Source organism: Ooceraea biroi, chromosome 7 (assembly GCF_003672135.1).
Source record: "Ooceraea biroi isolate clonal line C1 chromosome 7, Obir_v5.4, whole genome shotgun sequence".
NCBI lineage: Eukaryota > Metazoa > Arthropoda > Insecta > Hymenoptera > Formicidae > Ooceraea > Ooceraea biroi.
Window position 1 is genome coordinate 11,971,649 of NC_039512.1, and position 14,380 is coordinate 11,986,028.

At 33.7% G+C, this 14,380-nt stretch overlaps 2 protein-coding genes across 7 annotated transcripts; one reads left to right on the plus strand and one right to left on the minus strand.

Annotated features, from left to right (window-relative positions):
* Window positions 1-765: 765 nt before the first annotated feature.
* LOC113562269 (armadillo repeat-containing protein 3) lies at window positions 766-5,020 on the plus strand. Its single transcript, XM_026971103.1, is given in 13 exon segments — window positions 766-786; window positions 936-1,204; window positions 1,299-1,620; window positions 1,688-1,855; window positions 1,990-2,193; window positions 2,303-2,465; window positions 2,554-2,672; window positions 2,788-2,946; window positions 3,079-3,317; window positions 3,520-3,684; window positions 3,797-3,915; window positions 4,061-4,173; window positions 4,229-5,020. Coding segments are annotated over 13 exon segments (2,583 nt in total). The 3' UTR covers window positions 4,751-5,020.
* On the minus strand, window positions 4,866-11,353 carry LOC105279798 (protein PFC0760c). 6 transcript variants are annotated; one of them, XM_011339827.3, is made up of 8 exons: window positions 10,928-11,353; window positions 8,948-9,400; window positions 8,580-8,633; window positions 7,158-7,534; window positions 6,636-6,911; window positions 6,170-6,275; window positions 5,702-6,058; window positions 4,866-5,441 (listed from the first exon to the last, which is right to left on the minus strand). In XM_011339827.3, exons 2-8 carry the CDS (start codon window positions 9,311-9,313, stop codon window positions 5,235-5,237), a joined length of 1,743 nt encoding a protein of 580 aa, XP_011338129.1. In that variant the 5' UTR covers window positions 9,314-9,400; window positions 10,928-11,353; the 3' UTR covers window positions 4,866-5,234. The 6 variants fall into 6 exon arrangements, with proteins under 6 accessions (XP_011338129.1, XP_011338127.1, XP_011338128.1 ...); XM_011339825.3 differs by having other exon boundaries at window positions 8,948-9,569; XM_011339826.3 differs by having other exon boundaries at window positions 8,948-9,648.
* Between the last annotated feature and the right edge of the window lie 3,027 nt (window positions 11,354-14,380).

Genomic DNA, 14,380 nt, shown 5'->3' on the forward strand with positions numbered 1-14,380 from the left:
GCAGTAATATAACAATAATATAACGTGTTACTAAAATGTTATTTAAATGTTATATAAATGGAATATATATTATTTATTCTTTCTTCCTCTCTCTAGTCTCTACAACTACAGGTGTATGTTTAATTTATTTTCCTAAACGTTATGTACAAGTTCGTACTTTCCTCTTATTTATTATTCGTTCAAAAATGTACCACTTCATCGTAGAAATGGACTTACGATACAAGTTGTGCCCTGCCGTGATCACCGTTCCTATATATATTTTGTATTATATTTTGCATGCGAGAAACGAAGCCATCTACCGGACAACTCGACATCTGAATGTTAAAAATGATATATAACATAGACATAATATGCAAATATTACAGTTATATAATATCGCATATTTCAGTTATATTACTGTTATATTATAACCAATGTATAACAGAGCAATATAACAGTTTTATAACGCAGTTATATTGCAGTTACAAAGTAAATTATGCAACCTCAACATTAATAACATATAACAGTTGTTATATTACGTGTTACTTCTGTGTTATATAATAGTTATATTTTGTGTTTGCTGGGAAGTTTTCATTAAATGTTTCTCACATTTGCCGCAAGGGTATTAATGCGATTAATGCCCAGTGACTGTTTCATCAACCTACATTCTACATTGTAGCAATCTTCGCGCGATATCAGCAATTTGATATATTATTTTTCATTAATCAGTTATTAGTTAATCTCGATTAAATATTGCGCCAACGGAGAATTCTCTTGCGCCGTAATATGCAAGCAATACATTTAAAGGTAAGATTTTATCTTGTTTACTAAAATATCTCCTGTAAATCCAAACAGCAAAATTATGTAAAGATAAAAAGTTTCTTTTATTGTATAAAAAGGAATTTCCTTGTGCTGTTCTGATTTAAAAAATAAAATTTTGTCCATTATATTTGTAGAAGAAATGCGATCAGCAACAAGAGAAAGAACTAGGACCGAAACAAATCGAAGTAGATGGCTCGTTTAATCCAGCTCTTCCCAACACCAAAGACATAAATACGGCAATATCATTATTACAATCTAAAGAAGAACCCATTTTATTGGCAGCTGTAGAAGCTTTGTCAAAATATGCTAGTAAATCGAAAGATAACATAAAGATACTTTTTGATCTCGACGTTGTGAGCAAAGTTCTTCCTGTTATCGAACACGAGCATTTATTTATTCGAAGGTTTGTGTAATGAAATTCAACTTTAACGTTTTTATCTCGTTTAGTAAAATTATATTTCATCAGAAAACATATTTTTGTTCTTAAATAAGCACAGGTTCGCTGCAAAATTATTGGCAGAAATGATAGCAGTACCAGATGTGATGATCAATTTAATCGAATCCGATTATGTGGGACATTTTGCAAAGTTATTAACGAACGAGAAAGATACTTTTATGCAAGAATATTTTTCTGCAATCCTCGCGAAACTATCCGGAGATCCATACGGTACCGCTCTTCTAGCGAATCATTGTCCAAACGTGGATTTTCTTTTTGAAATGATACAGTCGTCGGATCCAGATGTGAAGAGGAATAACATGGAGATTCTGCATAATTTAATGCAGGATCTCGTAGGTGCACGCAATATTTCGAAAACTAAGGTTTGCTGTGATTACTAAAAACTTTGCGAAAAATTCTTAATTCATGATTTCTATCTTTTATCATTAGGGACTCAGTTTCTCTTTACTGTATGAAAACTTTGAATCGCCATACCTGGAGATTCAGCATCTTGCACTCGATATACTCGCCGATATAATTGCGAGGAACAGAGACGAAGATGTACAATCTTTATTCCGAGAAACAAACGGCATTAAAGTGCTACTAGATTTTCTCGAAGTAAAATATATATCTCTACCTTTTTATAAACATTTTTTATGTTATTTTTATGTGATACATATATGTATAAATAATATCTTTAATTTTATTTAATCTGAATTATCTATATTTTTTATTTATCATGTACCATACAGAATATTGAATGGGTCGATTTACATATTAAAGCTCTAAGAATACTGCATCTTGCTACCGAGAATATTGTAACTGCGGATGAATTTATTAACGCCAGAGGTGCGTTGCAAATATTTAACTATGCAAAACGTACAGTGAATTCAAATCTTTTTGCAGAAGTGTTTAGAATTATTTTGCATGTTGCAAACACGCCAAATGGAAGACAAGTAATTCCACATGAAATATGATTTATAAATAACATAAATGGAATGTATTTGCGAAAACTTAAAATATTATACGTTAAACTATGCGTGATTTACAATATCATGTTAATAGGTCCTGCATTCGTATGAGATTATCGAATATTTGCTGGATGCGTTGCAGCGATCTACGCAATCTGATATTGTTGAAATTATTTGTTTTGGAATTGGGAAAATGGCACTTTACAATCCTGCCGCAAAAGAACTCACAAACAAGAAATTTATTAAAACTGTTTTAGGTGACATAATTGATTACTATGCGTAAGAATCGTTTTATATGATTATATAAAATAAGAAATTAGAAAAATAATACTATCTTACAATTAGATTTAGTGAAAAAAGAAGACTTGCAATGGTCCGCAAGATATGCTGCTGTTTTTGCACTTAGACAATTATTAACGAGTGATATTAGAAATTACGATATTTTTTCCGACATGCATGGACAAGTAAGTTGTGTAAAACATCCCAACGTATTGCAGACTGCCTCTCATATTCTCTCTTTATGTTTGATACAGATATATCTGTAAATATATGAATAACATTAGTTTTATATTTTTTAAGGATTATCTACTGCAATTAGCAAAAAACTTTGTAGAACAGGTTCCTGTAGAAACTTGCATTCTTGCTCTTGAAGTTCTGATTATTATAGCGCGTCATCCAACATTTAAAAACATTTTGCTTAATTTTGGCACTGTTGATACAATTTGCATGCTTTTGGAGGTAAAATAATGGATATTATGCACTTCCTACATTTTTAAATATCATTAATAATTATGCATACTCAACATGTGTTTGTGAAATCAAATTTCAAACCTGTAGCATTCTCTAAAATATACTTATCCATTTTTTTAGTCAACTTATCCGTTTATTGACGGACTTAAGATTGTTTGCTGCGATCTACTTTCTATGCTGTGTTTGGAAAAGGATGGAAGACAATATTTCCTCAAAGCGAATGGAGTCCAACGATTATATTCTCTAATTACTAACACTCACTCGATTTCAGTAAGAAACGCTGCAATACAGCTCGTGCAAGTGATTTCTGTAGACTTAGTCGCAGCAAAAATCTTTGTGGAAAACAAGCTCCTTTCATAGTAGGTTGACGTCATTTCGCTTACAATTTTACAGCGGATTTTAAGGAAACTGCAGAAGCTTTTGATTTATGAAAAAAATAATAAATTCTAATATGTACATATATGATTAAAATTTTATAAGTATATCACATTTTTTCGATCAGACGATAGTATAATATTCCACAATTTTGATATCATGAAAGATAAATATCATATTGTGCAGCATGTTAAATAATCGCTCGTTTTCAAGAGTGATTCCTTCATGGGATACTTGCATAGAGACGCTTTTTAAGTCGCATTTGCCAATGAAATTTGCTTTTACGGGACGCTTAACTCAAAACGATATTACGCAAGATGGATTTTACGTATTACGAAGAAGCGTGTGTCCGTATGTAAATTTGCATTATTACAATATTATATATAGCAACTATTATATATTTTATCAAAATTCTCTCTTATTATTAGTATTCATGCTGTTAATGTAATTTTTTACTTTTTAGTTTTCCGATATTAGATGATATCTGGCAGCTTGAATCTTGTTCACTAGAGCCTATTTACGTAGTAAATTCTATACAATCACGAACATTAAATGCTTTACAAAATAAAGAGACTGTCAGAGGTATATTAACAGATATTATACTGTAAAATTAACTTCAATTATCGTCTATTTCCTTCGTGTTTTCGATAAAAGTAATATTGGAATATGTTGCACAAATATTTTATACATTCCACAATGAAAAGTAATAAAAGAAATATTTTTGTAGAAAATACAACATTCGGATCAAACTTTGAACGATTACAATGCGATCCACATTTTACTGAATACTTGGAACACTTCAAATGTATGATTTTAGCAGCGGAGTCGAAAGATGTGTTAGTAAAGCTCCCAAAAATTTGATTCAAAGCGACCTTTTCTATATTTTATCTTTTAGATAACAAATTCTTACGTATGACGTAATGTGTACAGTGCAACAGACGCCGAGTTGATAGGTGTTCCGTATGTTCTTTCTCGTGCGAAAACGTTAGCTCGATTTGTAGCGCGTCAAATGTGCGGACTTGATCCGGAGATCGGGTGTATCGATCACCAGCTAGAGGTTCACTTGAAGGAAATTAGGGAACACTTAGAAACGAACATAATTCCTCTTGGGCAACTTCGTGTAGGCTCCTACCTCGAACGAGCGTTGCTCTTCAAGGCAATGGCTGATAGATTGTGCCTTCCAGTGGCTCTGGTGCGCGGGGAATACGGTATATCATGGGTCGAAATAGCGCTACCTCAAGTAATTCTTGTTATTCGCCTTAGTGACATATTCTTTTTTTTTATTGCACCATTTCGTTTCATTGAGCTTCTTGCAGATGAAAGACTCAGATGGATGGAAAACAGAAAATATGTATTTGAAGGATTATGGATCAAAGGGTTTTCCAATGAAACTTATAAAGCCAAATTTTATTGTTGATTTGATGGATTCGCCAGGGGATTTGATCCCGGTTGGGAGTCATCGCGCGAAATTATATTGCACGAAAAAAATGTGCAATAAAATGTGTTACCACTGAGAATTGAATTACATAATTGGTTTTATAGAGTTTTATTTAGCTTATCTGTGTAGTTATAAAATTTATATTCCAATAAAAAAATGTTTTCTTAAATATATATATTATCTCTGTTAGATATGTATATTATTTTGTAAATATAGAAACATAAGACGAAAATAAAACAGCTTGATACATTACGTAATGTAAAGAGACTTATAATATAAAACATTCTATAGCAAGGATTTGGCAATCTGGCAATTTGGCAAAATAGAACGAGTTTACTATAAAATAATTCGCAAGCTAAGGATGATGTTATATTACATTAGGTACAAATTGTGCTAACTTACAGCTAAGAGATTCATAACTACAACATTCTCTTGTGCTCTTTTTGGTATTGGATCGGTAATTTTAAGGTGTTTTACTCGTATTTTCTTGGCGCTTTATGTGTCTCACTTCGCCAAGCTTCACCATTCCAAAGAAACTTTTGTCATGTTGAAAGAGGGTATATCTTTCAGACCCAACTTCTTTCAGGAGCAAACGATCACCTGGTTGAACAACAATCACTTGGGCTGAGAAGCACGATCGACTTTTATGACCCACCCCTGGACTGTACACCTGTAAATTATATTCGTTATTTTACGTTGTTACATAATTTCTTGCTACATTTAAACAAATGCCATATATATATTATTATTTTAACAGAATTTCATTATTTTATTTTAGCAGAAATTTCTTCTAAAATGACAAGAAAGTATTATAAGCAATAATATAAACTATATATAATATAAGTTATATATAATATAATAGTGCTAGTAAAATTATTCCTCTACTGAAAATTCATAGCTTTCTTCTTAGTTTCTTTAGTTCATTATTACCATGCACTGTAGAACAGGCCTGTCGTTCACTAGCAGGTGAAAACCGTTCTCATCGTGTTCATCCAGATAATGAATTTGCGCATACACTAGATACAATCCCGATTCATGTACGGTAAGCTTGCCATCAGCGGCGAGGCTGAAGAATCGTTCCATGCCAAGATCAGCAACCCAATCGCTCGGCCGCCAGGCCTTGAAGACACCACTACTGTGTCGCACCCTTCCGTTACCGGTATGTTCGTCGTTACTCGAAAAGAGCGTGCTGTCTGCGCCGTAATGAATCGCACGGACCTGGCGTGGTGTACGTAAATTTCTTCGGGTCAATTTCCGGCTCGATTTTTTCGAATCCTTTTTAGAATCCTAATAGCAATTGCAATAGTTTTGTATCATTGCACTCGATGCAACCATAAAACTTTCAATATGCGATTTCATCTGCGCAATAATCGTAATATTATCGACTGTTGTACTCACCTGTGAATGTTTGATTTTGTCCGACGTGTTGTCGAGATACGTGGTTTGCCCATCAGTTGTTCCATTATTGTCAGTCGTCCCCTGTCCCCAGCCTTTGAATGTATCTCTGTCAGGCAAATATTGTCTTCGTTTAATTAATTATAGTATTCCTTTTTGGGAAATATACATCTCTCAAAAACTAATTAATCTAATTTATGTATTCTTATATTTGATTTAAATAATTCTATCTTTACGTAGGTAATTCTTTGATAGTCATTATTATACTTTTCAACAACCTATTTCTAAAAATCAATATCAAAAAAATTGAAAAAACTTTCCTCGAATCCTCTTTCTGTGCAACAATTTAGTAGTTGCAACTTCAGATTCAGTCATTTGTCTATCAAGATCTAAACTTTAGAAATTCTTACTAAAGAATGGAAATATATTTAATTGTCATTTAATTGATTTTAGATGTTCGAATACTTACGATATTGAATCAAAATCATCTGCATCGTAAATCATCTCGTCACTCGCGTTAGGATCCATCCCGTATGGAGTGGTTGTCCGATTGTTGTCCAACTTTATCGTATCTGCTGAAGAGTCATTAATGACTGCGTTATGGTTGCTTACAAATCTTTTTGTCTTGGAATTCTTCTTAACGTGTTTCATATTCGCGATGTCCTTCGCGAGTGTATCACGTTTGTGTTTGGTACTGTTTGAATTGTCGATCTTCTCTTGATCTTCACTGATGTGATCGGCATTCCTATATAACATAATTTATAAAGTAAACATAATTTAACGTAATTCTGCTGATCTCAAAATCATGCGTGAATTTGTAACATTACAAGTTTCTAGATTATAATGACATTATTTAGATGATGAAATTTTTTCTTGATATTTCTTGATTTATAATTGGTAGATTATGAATTTGCATATTTCTTTTCACTTCCAATCTGTTTTACTACAAAAGACACTGTTGGCGTCTCATTTGCGATATTTTCGAACATACTTCTCAATCTCTCCTTCACTCGGATGCGTTTTGCTGATGATTGCAATCATCTCGTCGAAAGTTTTGAACTCGGAAGTTGATATCGATGTGGACGTATTTTTGGAAAGATCAGACGACTTGGAAGCATTAGTTGATGGAATATGGTAGTTACTAGGGTGCTCCTGCGATGTAGTATCATCATCATCATCTTCATCATCATCATCATTATTATCATTATCGTCACCATCAACGTCGTCATTGTGATCGTCATCGTCATCTTCATCGTAATTAGACTCATAATCAAAGTCCGTTTCGCTTGAATCATTATCTCCGATCGACCCTCCGCCATATAGCTGCAAAATGTGCTCATTCAATAGCGACATTAATTGCAAACGCGTCTGAAAAATCATGTAAATCTATCTTGTGTTACATCGAATTTTTCATATGTTTAAAGTTGCAAAAAGTATGTGTCTTTAAATTTATTGAATACTTATTATGTTAAAATGTTATGGCTACAAATTCATTTGACTATGAAAATGCACGCATTTTTATAACAAATAGAGCATGCTTTTTATAAAAAAAAAAGGATTGAATTGTATGGATCGATCTGCACATATGAGAAATTTTCCATTAACAATTGTGTGATCGCAAAAGTTAAATCGGGATTATCCATTAGCGATCATCCAATAGTAGGAAGCGTATACGTAATAAGCAATTGTGATATGATTTCCCTTTGAATGGCAATTAAAATAATTGCTGCGTCTAACAGCAGCACGAACGATGTCGCATAGCGGGAAATTCCGCTGGAGACAGAAATCTTGCTATTGACTAAAATAGGTGCATTTATGAATTTTCCTGTAACTTCAATGTATAGCGATATTAATTCCACGTATGTTTCTGGTTCGCTGAATTACTACGTCAAACACGAAAAATCGTATGAATATTGATGTTGCATGTACGTCGAAGTCAATTGGCGTTTCGTGCACATCAACTTTGCGTATTCGATAAAATACAAAATATAAACTGTACACACACGCGAAGCGGCCGACAAGCTTAAGAAATTTGTAATGAGTTAATGAACTAAATTAGTTATTTTAATAAGTTAAATCAAGTTAGTAAATTCTGTGAATAATTGATAATTGTGAAAAAGATGTAGTGTCCATGCTATATTTTTCTTATTCTTACTTATACCATTTTGATTTCTCTCTTTTCGACTGGTGAAATTTCACATTGCTATTTTCGATGATATTCCTGTTTTACTCAAAAACAAATGATAATTATAAAGTTTTATAATTTTCATAACATTTCTTTCTTCTCTTTTGTTTACTTTTATGTTAATTTTAAGTTTGTCCAACTTTATATCCCGTGGTCATCTCTCCGGGCATGGGAAAGATGAGCAAAAAAAGAAAGGAAAGAAAACTTTGCTATCTTTTCCGAACCTACCTCTTCTAACAGTTGCAAGTGCGAATTCAGCATTTGTTTTAGTTTCGTCTGATTCTAAAAAAGAAACAAAAACAGGGTTATCACAACAGGCGAATCGCACTAAAGGTCGATGATAAGTCGCGTGTGATAGATGTATAGAATCTATATGATGGGTTCAATGGCCTGCTCATGGCTAGAATTATTTCCTCATGAAGAACACAATCCGATTCGAGTACACTTGTCGCATGCATGTAAAAAATCCGCATTAATTGTACGCGAAAGCTAAGTGTCAAGCAAATTACTAGCGAATCTAATTCGTCTTTCTTCTTCAGCCGATGAGGACATTCGAGGATCAGGCGCGTTGTTGCTGAATAATCAAACGTACTCACCTGTTGCTCGAAGGCCTTCAATTCGTTCACGAGTTTCTGTTGCAACAGTTGATGTTTCATGGTCTCAACGTCCCTCTTCAGCTGTTCGATTTCGTGCGTGTTCACCAGTGCGCGTTGGAACCTCCAACCCTCGAGGCTGAGGCAAAGGACAGCGATCACAAGGGCGATCAAACTCAGGATCGTATTCCTGGTCGGTCTTAATTGCGATCGGTGGTATCCTTGTTCCACGTCAGCTTGCGAGATGTTCAAATTCTCTCGCGAGAAGTTTAGGAAGGATCTCGTCTCTTCCTTCCTGGGATCGTTGCTCATCAGCTTCTGCTTTATTCTCGTCATGTTACCGTCCTCCATTGGTATCACGGACATCATCGTAGGAATCGGACGGATCAGCGGGAAATGTTCGTCTGTTGTGTGTAAGCTCGGCACGAGGGTTCACAAGTTTGCACACATATATACCTATAGATGTGTAGGTTGATCGAATGACACGTGGATAGTAGAATCTCACATCGAAAAACTTTCGATCATTGTCAAATTTTCGATCAATGTCAGGAGATCAACTCGTGAGAACTGATCATGCTCGAATATCTTCCCTTTCTGAGCAACGTTATTTTTCGAAAGGTCGAGCCTACGCAAAATGTTTATTTTTCTTGTTAGATGACACTGTGTTGACAGTGTACGGTTCACGCAAAGGGGGAGAGTTATATCTATTTATAAACGTTTTCTAAACTTGAATCTCGCGTAAATATTGGAAATCTTACATCATCGTTATTAATCATTATTAATAAAAAAATAGCAAAATCGTTCTTTTAAAAATAATGAAGCCAATATAATGTAATATTAAATTTAATTAATTATATATACGTGAAGGTGTATAGATAAATGCATGTAAAAATAATACAAATTGATGAAAGATAGATCTATCGTAACAATGTAATATTCCCGCATAGTAGAAAACAAAAAATATTTGTCATAAAATAGATGTCACATATTAATTTCTATTTTACTTTCTACAGGGTATTTATACAATTATTTAAAAATTTATATAAAATTATATAAAAAAATTAATTTGTTGTTGAAAGAATTATTGAAATCTTGATTCGATTAAATAACATTCTAATCATTGGAATGCCATTATAGTTGAATAAAATTGCAAAAGATTCAGTCGTTATCTATTTATCAAGTATCGATACGTTACGACACATCTATGCGGATAAACATAGACATCTCTCCTTTTGTCTTGTATTTATCTTATAAACCATTACATATATTTGCGATACGGCACGCAACGTAATGCGGAAAATGTCGAGATAATTGGCGCTTCTGTGAAAGATGTATCGGGAGGTGAAATACCGAAAGCAGTGTATGAAAAATTTTCCACATTCGCGAAATAGGCACGCTTCACCTAATTATATATTTTCGAAGAGATTTACGATATGCGAGGACGTTAAATATCCGTACCGGTCTTGTCCCGCTTTAAAACCCGTTCGGCGAGTTTTTTTTTCCCCCTAAGAGAACTACAAGAGAACCTCTTCTATCCTCCCTCTCTTTTGTCTTCAGCCCTGTCATTTTTCCGCACTCTCGTCCTGCGACAGGAGCGGACAGGGAATGGACTGTAGAGAGAGTTTACCTCAATTTCGAAATAAAAATTGAAGAGTTGAAGAAAACGTTAGTCCAGTGAAAGAATGTACAATGCTTTGCAAAAGGTTTAGCTTGACTTTCATGATCGTTCTTCATTAATTCTTATTAACAATCTTTTATTTAAAATTATTTAATGTTTTCTATATATAATTCTGTTGTTATTTCAACAATATTAAAACTTTAAGTAATATTTATAATTAATGAGTAATATTTAATATCCATAAGCTTAATTATAGTGATGTGATTTTATCATGCTCTTTCAAATTTCTCAATCCCGTTTGATTCGAGTTTTACAGCTTTACACTTCCTGATAAACAAAATTTTTTTAAGGGAAACGAATTTTACCTGATATTTGGGTTTTTATCTCAAAATTCGAGATATAACTTTTAAAGTTCGCACAGTTCTCATCTCACTGTTGAATCGTCATTTTATTATCTAGATGCACACTTCACACTATCCACTTCTACTGCTTAACGAATCAACGCATCTCATTTTACGAACGCATGATTCTGTGTTTATAGAAAATTTATTTTTTTTTTTTAATTAATTTATCGATTGATATCCTTGCGTGCTAACATGTATCATTTTAATATATAATGATGGAATCCACATTAATGCCGATAAGTATATATCTCACGAACATACATCCGATGGCATTTCGTCACACGTTATTAATATTTCCGGAGCACTCACAAAGAGCTCAGAAACCCGCAGCTGACAATGTGCATCCGTCGCCTACGATCGGCACAAGCATACTGAAGAACAGAATCAAGCACGTCCGCGTTTATCATCGCACAGCGCCTTCATCTCTTGTCAGACGACACAGTATTACGCTGCATTATCACAGCGTTAAATTGAGATAAATTGCATATACTTTTGCACGAAAAATGGCCCATATTTTACAGTAGAAGCAATACCTTACGTTTATCATGATCTTCGGGTAAGATCTTTCCTAAAACTGACAAAAAGGAACACATCAGGAAGATGCTATCAAGGTGTGCCACAAATATTGCGTGGCGCATGGTGAAACTTAGGAATTGACGAATGATTGATATGAGGGAAGAACGAATGTAAATAAATGCACAAGATGACGAAAAAATAAATGTGATGACCACAACTCAAGCAGTTGGTGCTGACCGTATCTGCAGGCTTCCAATTACGCTTACTTTGTTCCACGGGTTAATAATGAACGCAAAAAATAGTTTAACCATAAATAACGCAACAGGTTGCTTGCTCTGCTATAATTATACTTTCGATTAGATAAATTATATAGATTGTGCATTCATGTTAACACTTGACTCGGAATGAAAAAGTCGTATATCTTACCTAATTAATTACCTTGCGTGTTTGTTTCAATATTTGAAACTATTTCTGTTTCGAATATTTTCGTTTACGGATCTCTTGCTCGATACTGTTTTTCTTCAGTATCAAATCGCAATATTAAATATCTTGATTCTAAATTACATAAATTTTATTGTTTACGTGTGTGTGTAAAAATATTCGGAAATCATCTTTTTAAAACGATAAACGCAAAATATTTTGTATTGGTTTAACGAAACAGATCTTGTAAATATTTTGTCGCAAACAGACTGCAAACATTCGGTACATATCGAGAAACATGTATACACATCGATTATTATTATCGAAAGATTACATCATACGTAAAAACATAAATATAAATAATCGGTCTCTTTTCTTCTTACTCCGACAGTGCATTGGTGATATCACACACAACACTCGACGATAAAATTCCACAACGAAGGATCCTTTCCTGGAATATACACGTCTGTTTGTCTCGTACGATGTGTGCATTGCACATATACTGCTGAGAAATTAAATAATTCAAACATGACATCACACGGCCATCTGCGCTTAAAATTTAATCGCAGCTTATCGAGATAAATTGAAGCAATGAAATAAAAGCTTCCTAGAATTAATATTAATTTTTCAAAACATTATTCTCATGTTGTTGTTATTGACGGTAATGCCACTGTATGGTCATTGTTACTGCATATACATATACAGGGTGTCCCGGGTTTTAACCGACAAACTGCGGGAGCATATTCTACTAGTGGAAATAAGAAAAAATTCTTATATCGAGTTTGCTTAGAAATGCTTTATTACAAAGTTATAAACCAATATTGAAAAGAAATATGAGATAAGTAACAACGGAACATAGTGTAGAATTTGGAAGGTCGAAGATGTTTATGTTACGTGTATTCATGTTCACTATGTTGAAACGATTCAGTATGATTGTTACTTTCACAACAGTAGCTGTTAGATTTCAATCGTCGTGTCAACTAGCAATTACTATCAGAATGCCAAAAGTGTTTTCAAATGAGGAATACACTGATATTGATTTCGTGTACGGATTCTGTGACGGAAATGCACGAGCTGCCGTACGAGAGTATCGACGTAGATTTCCTAACAGGAGAGTACCAGATAGATTTAAAGCAACGAATTACTAATTCAGTTACTGAGATGCAACAAAATTTTCAGGAATGTCGTACTGTAACAAATTCTGTACTACGTCGATGTCTAGCTTGTATCGATGTGCAAGGACAACATTTTGAAATGCGTCACTAAATCATTGCGTAGATAATTTTTATTTTTGTGAAAAAATCCGTTGTTACTTATCTCATATTTCTTTTCAATATTGGTTTATAACTTTGTAATAAAGCATTTCTAAGCAAACTCGATATAAGAATTTTTTCTTATTTCCACTAGTAGAATATGCTCCTGCAGTTTGTCGGTTAAAACCCGGGACACCCTGTATATGTATCTGCAAACGTTACACATTAATCGTTACAACGAATCGATAGTGACAGTCGCGGATAATCGAGCATTTGTTAAACAGCGCATGATTAATTGAACAGGGTTTTTGTTTAAACAGGGTTTTACTGGACAAATTACGAGAAGAGTAATTGAATGGAGTACAGTCGAGGTACATACGTGCGGATAGTATCGGACTGGAAATCCCGTGACTAATCAGGAGTCATCTAATAATCGCGCAGTGATAATGAAGGTAATTACATGTAATTATCACTATCATTTGTACTTTCCACCGCAGGTACTTTTAGCAAAGTGTCGAGCAAATGACACATTCTTCGTCTTATCAGTGTATGATTTCAGCATTTTAAAGAGTCCAAATTACGTTAACGTTAGCTGCATGCTCCTTGGAGGAGAAGAAAGAAATGCAGCACGAGCAAACTAAAAGAATTATCAATTGTCCTCTTTTTCTACCCCTTTGACCCTTATTTCAAGCACTCGGCTGACGCGTGAGATATTCAATTACGTAGTTTAACGCATGGAGCATCGCATGATGACTAATTAGGATTACGGTTGCGGAATTTCTCCTAACGTGGCGTTAATAACGGGACTTACGTGAGCATTCGTGACTTTAGAGTGTAAAAGTGTGCTAAAATGTTGCTTCGCAGAAATGATGATCGAGTTTATTGTGTATGGAGTATTATGTTAAATTTATTTTATATGCACACATACGTCATATGAGTCAAATATTTATATTTATATTGCATATTATGAGTATCGACTATTTAAGAGAAAAAATAATTATTTCAATAATTTTTAGTATTTAATATACATAATTTTATATGGTGTATATGTGTGTGTGTAAACTATATATTATATATAATACACACACAAGGAAAGGTTAGAATCTACCAGAATACATCGTCGTCGCGTTGTCAATTAAAACAGATGGTGGATTAGATTCTAACCTTTCTTTCTCTGTCTTGCAATACTTGCTATAAAATAGACTGAGAGTGAGATCTTCACTTT

Excerpts from the sequence above, each read along its gene's own strand:
- LOC105279798 (XM_011339827.3), bottom strand. The coding sequence starts at position 9,313 with ATGATGTCCGTGATACCAATGGAGGACGGTAACATGACGAGAATAAAG. Across the intron at positions 7,535-8,579 it reads ACTTGCAACTGTTAGAAGAG|ACGCGTTTGCAATTAATGTC; the intron begins GTAGGTTCGGAA and ends ATGATTTTTCAG. Across the intron at positions 6,276-6,635 it reads GATGATTTTGATTCAATATC|AGATACATTCAAAGGCTGGG; the intron begins GTAAGTATTCGA and ends TTTGCCTGACAG.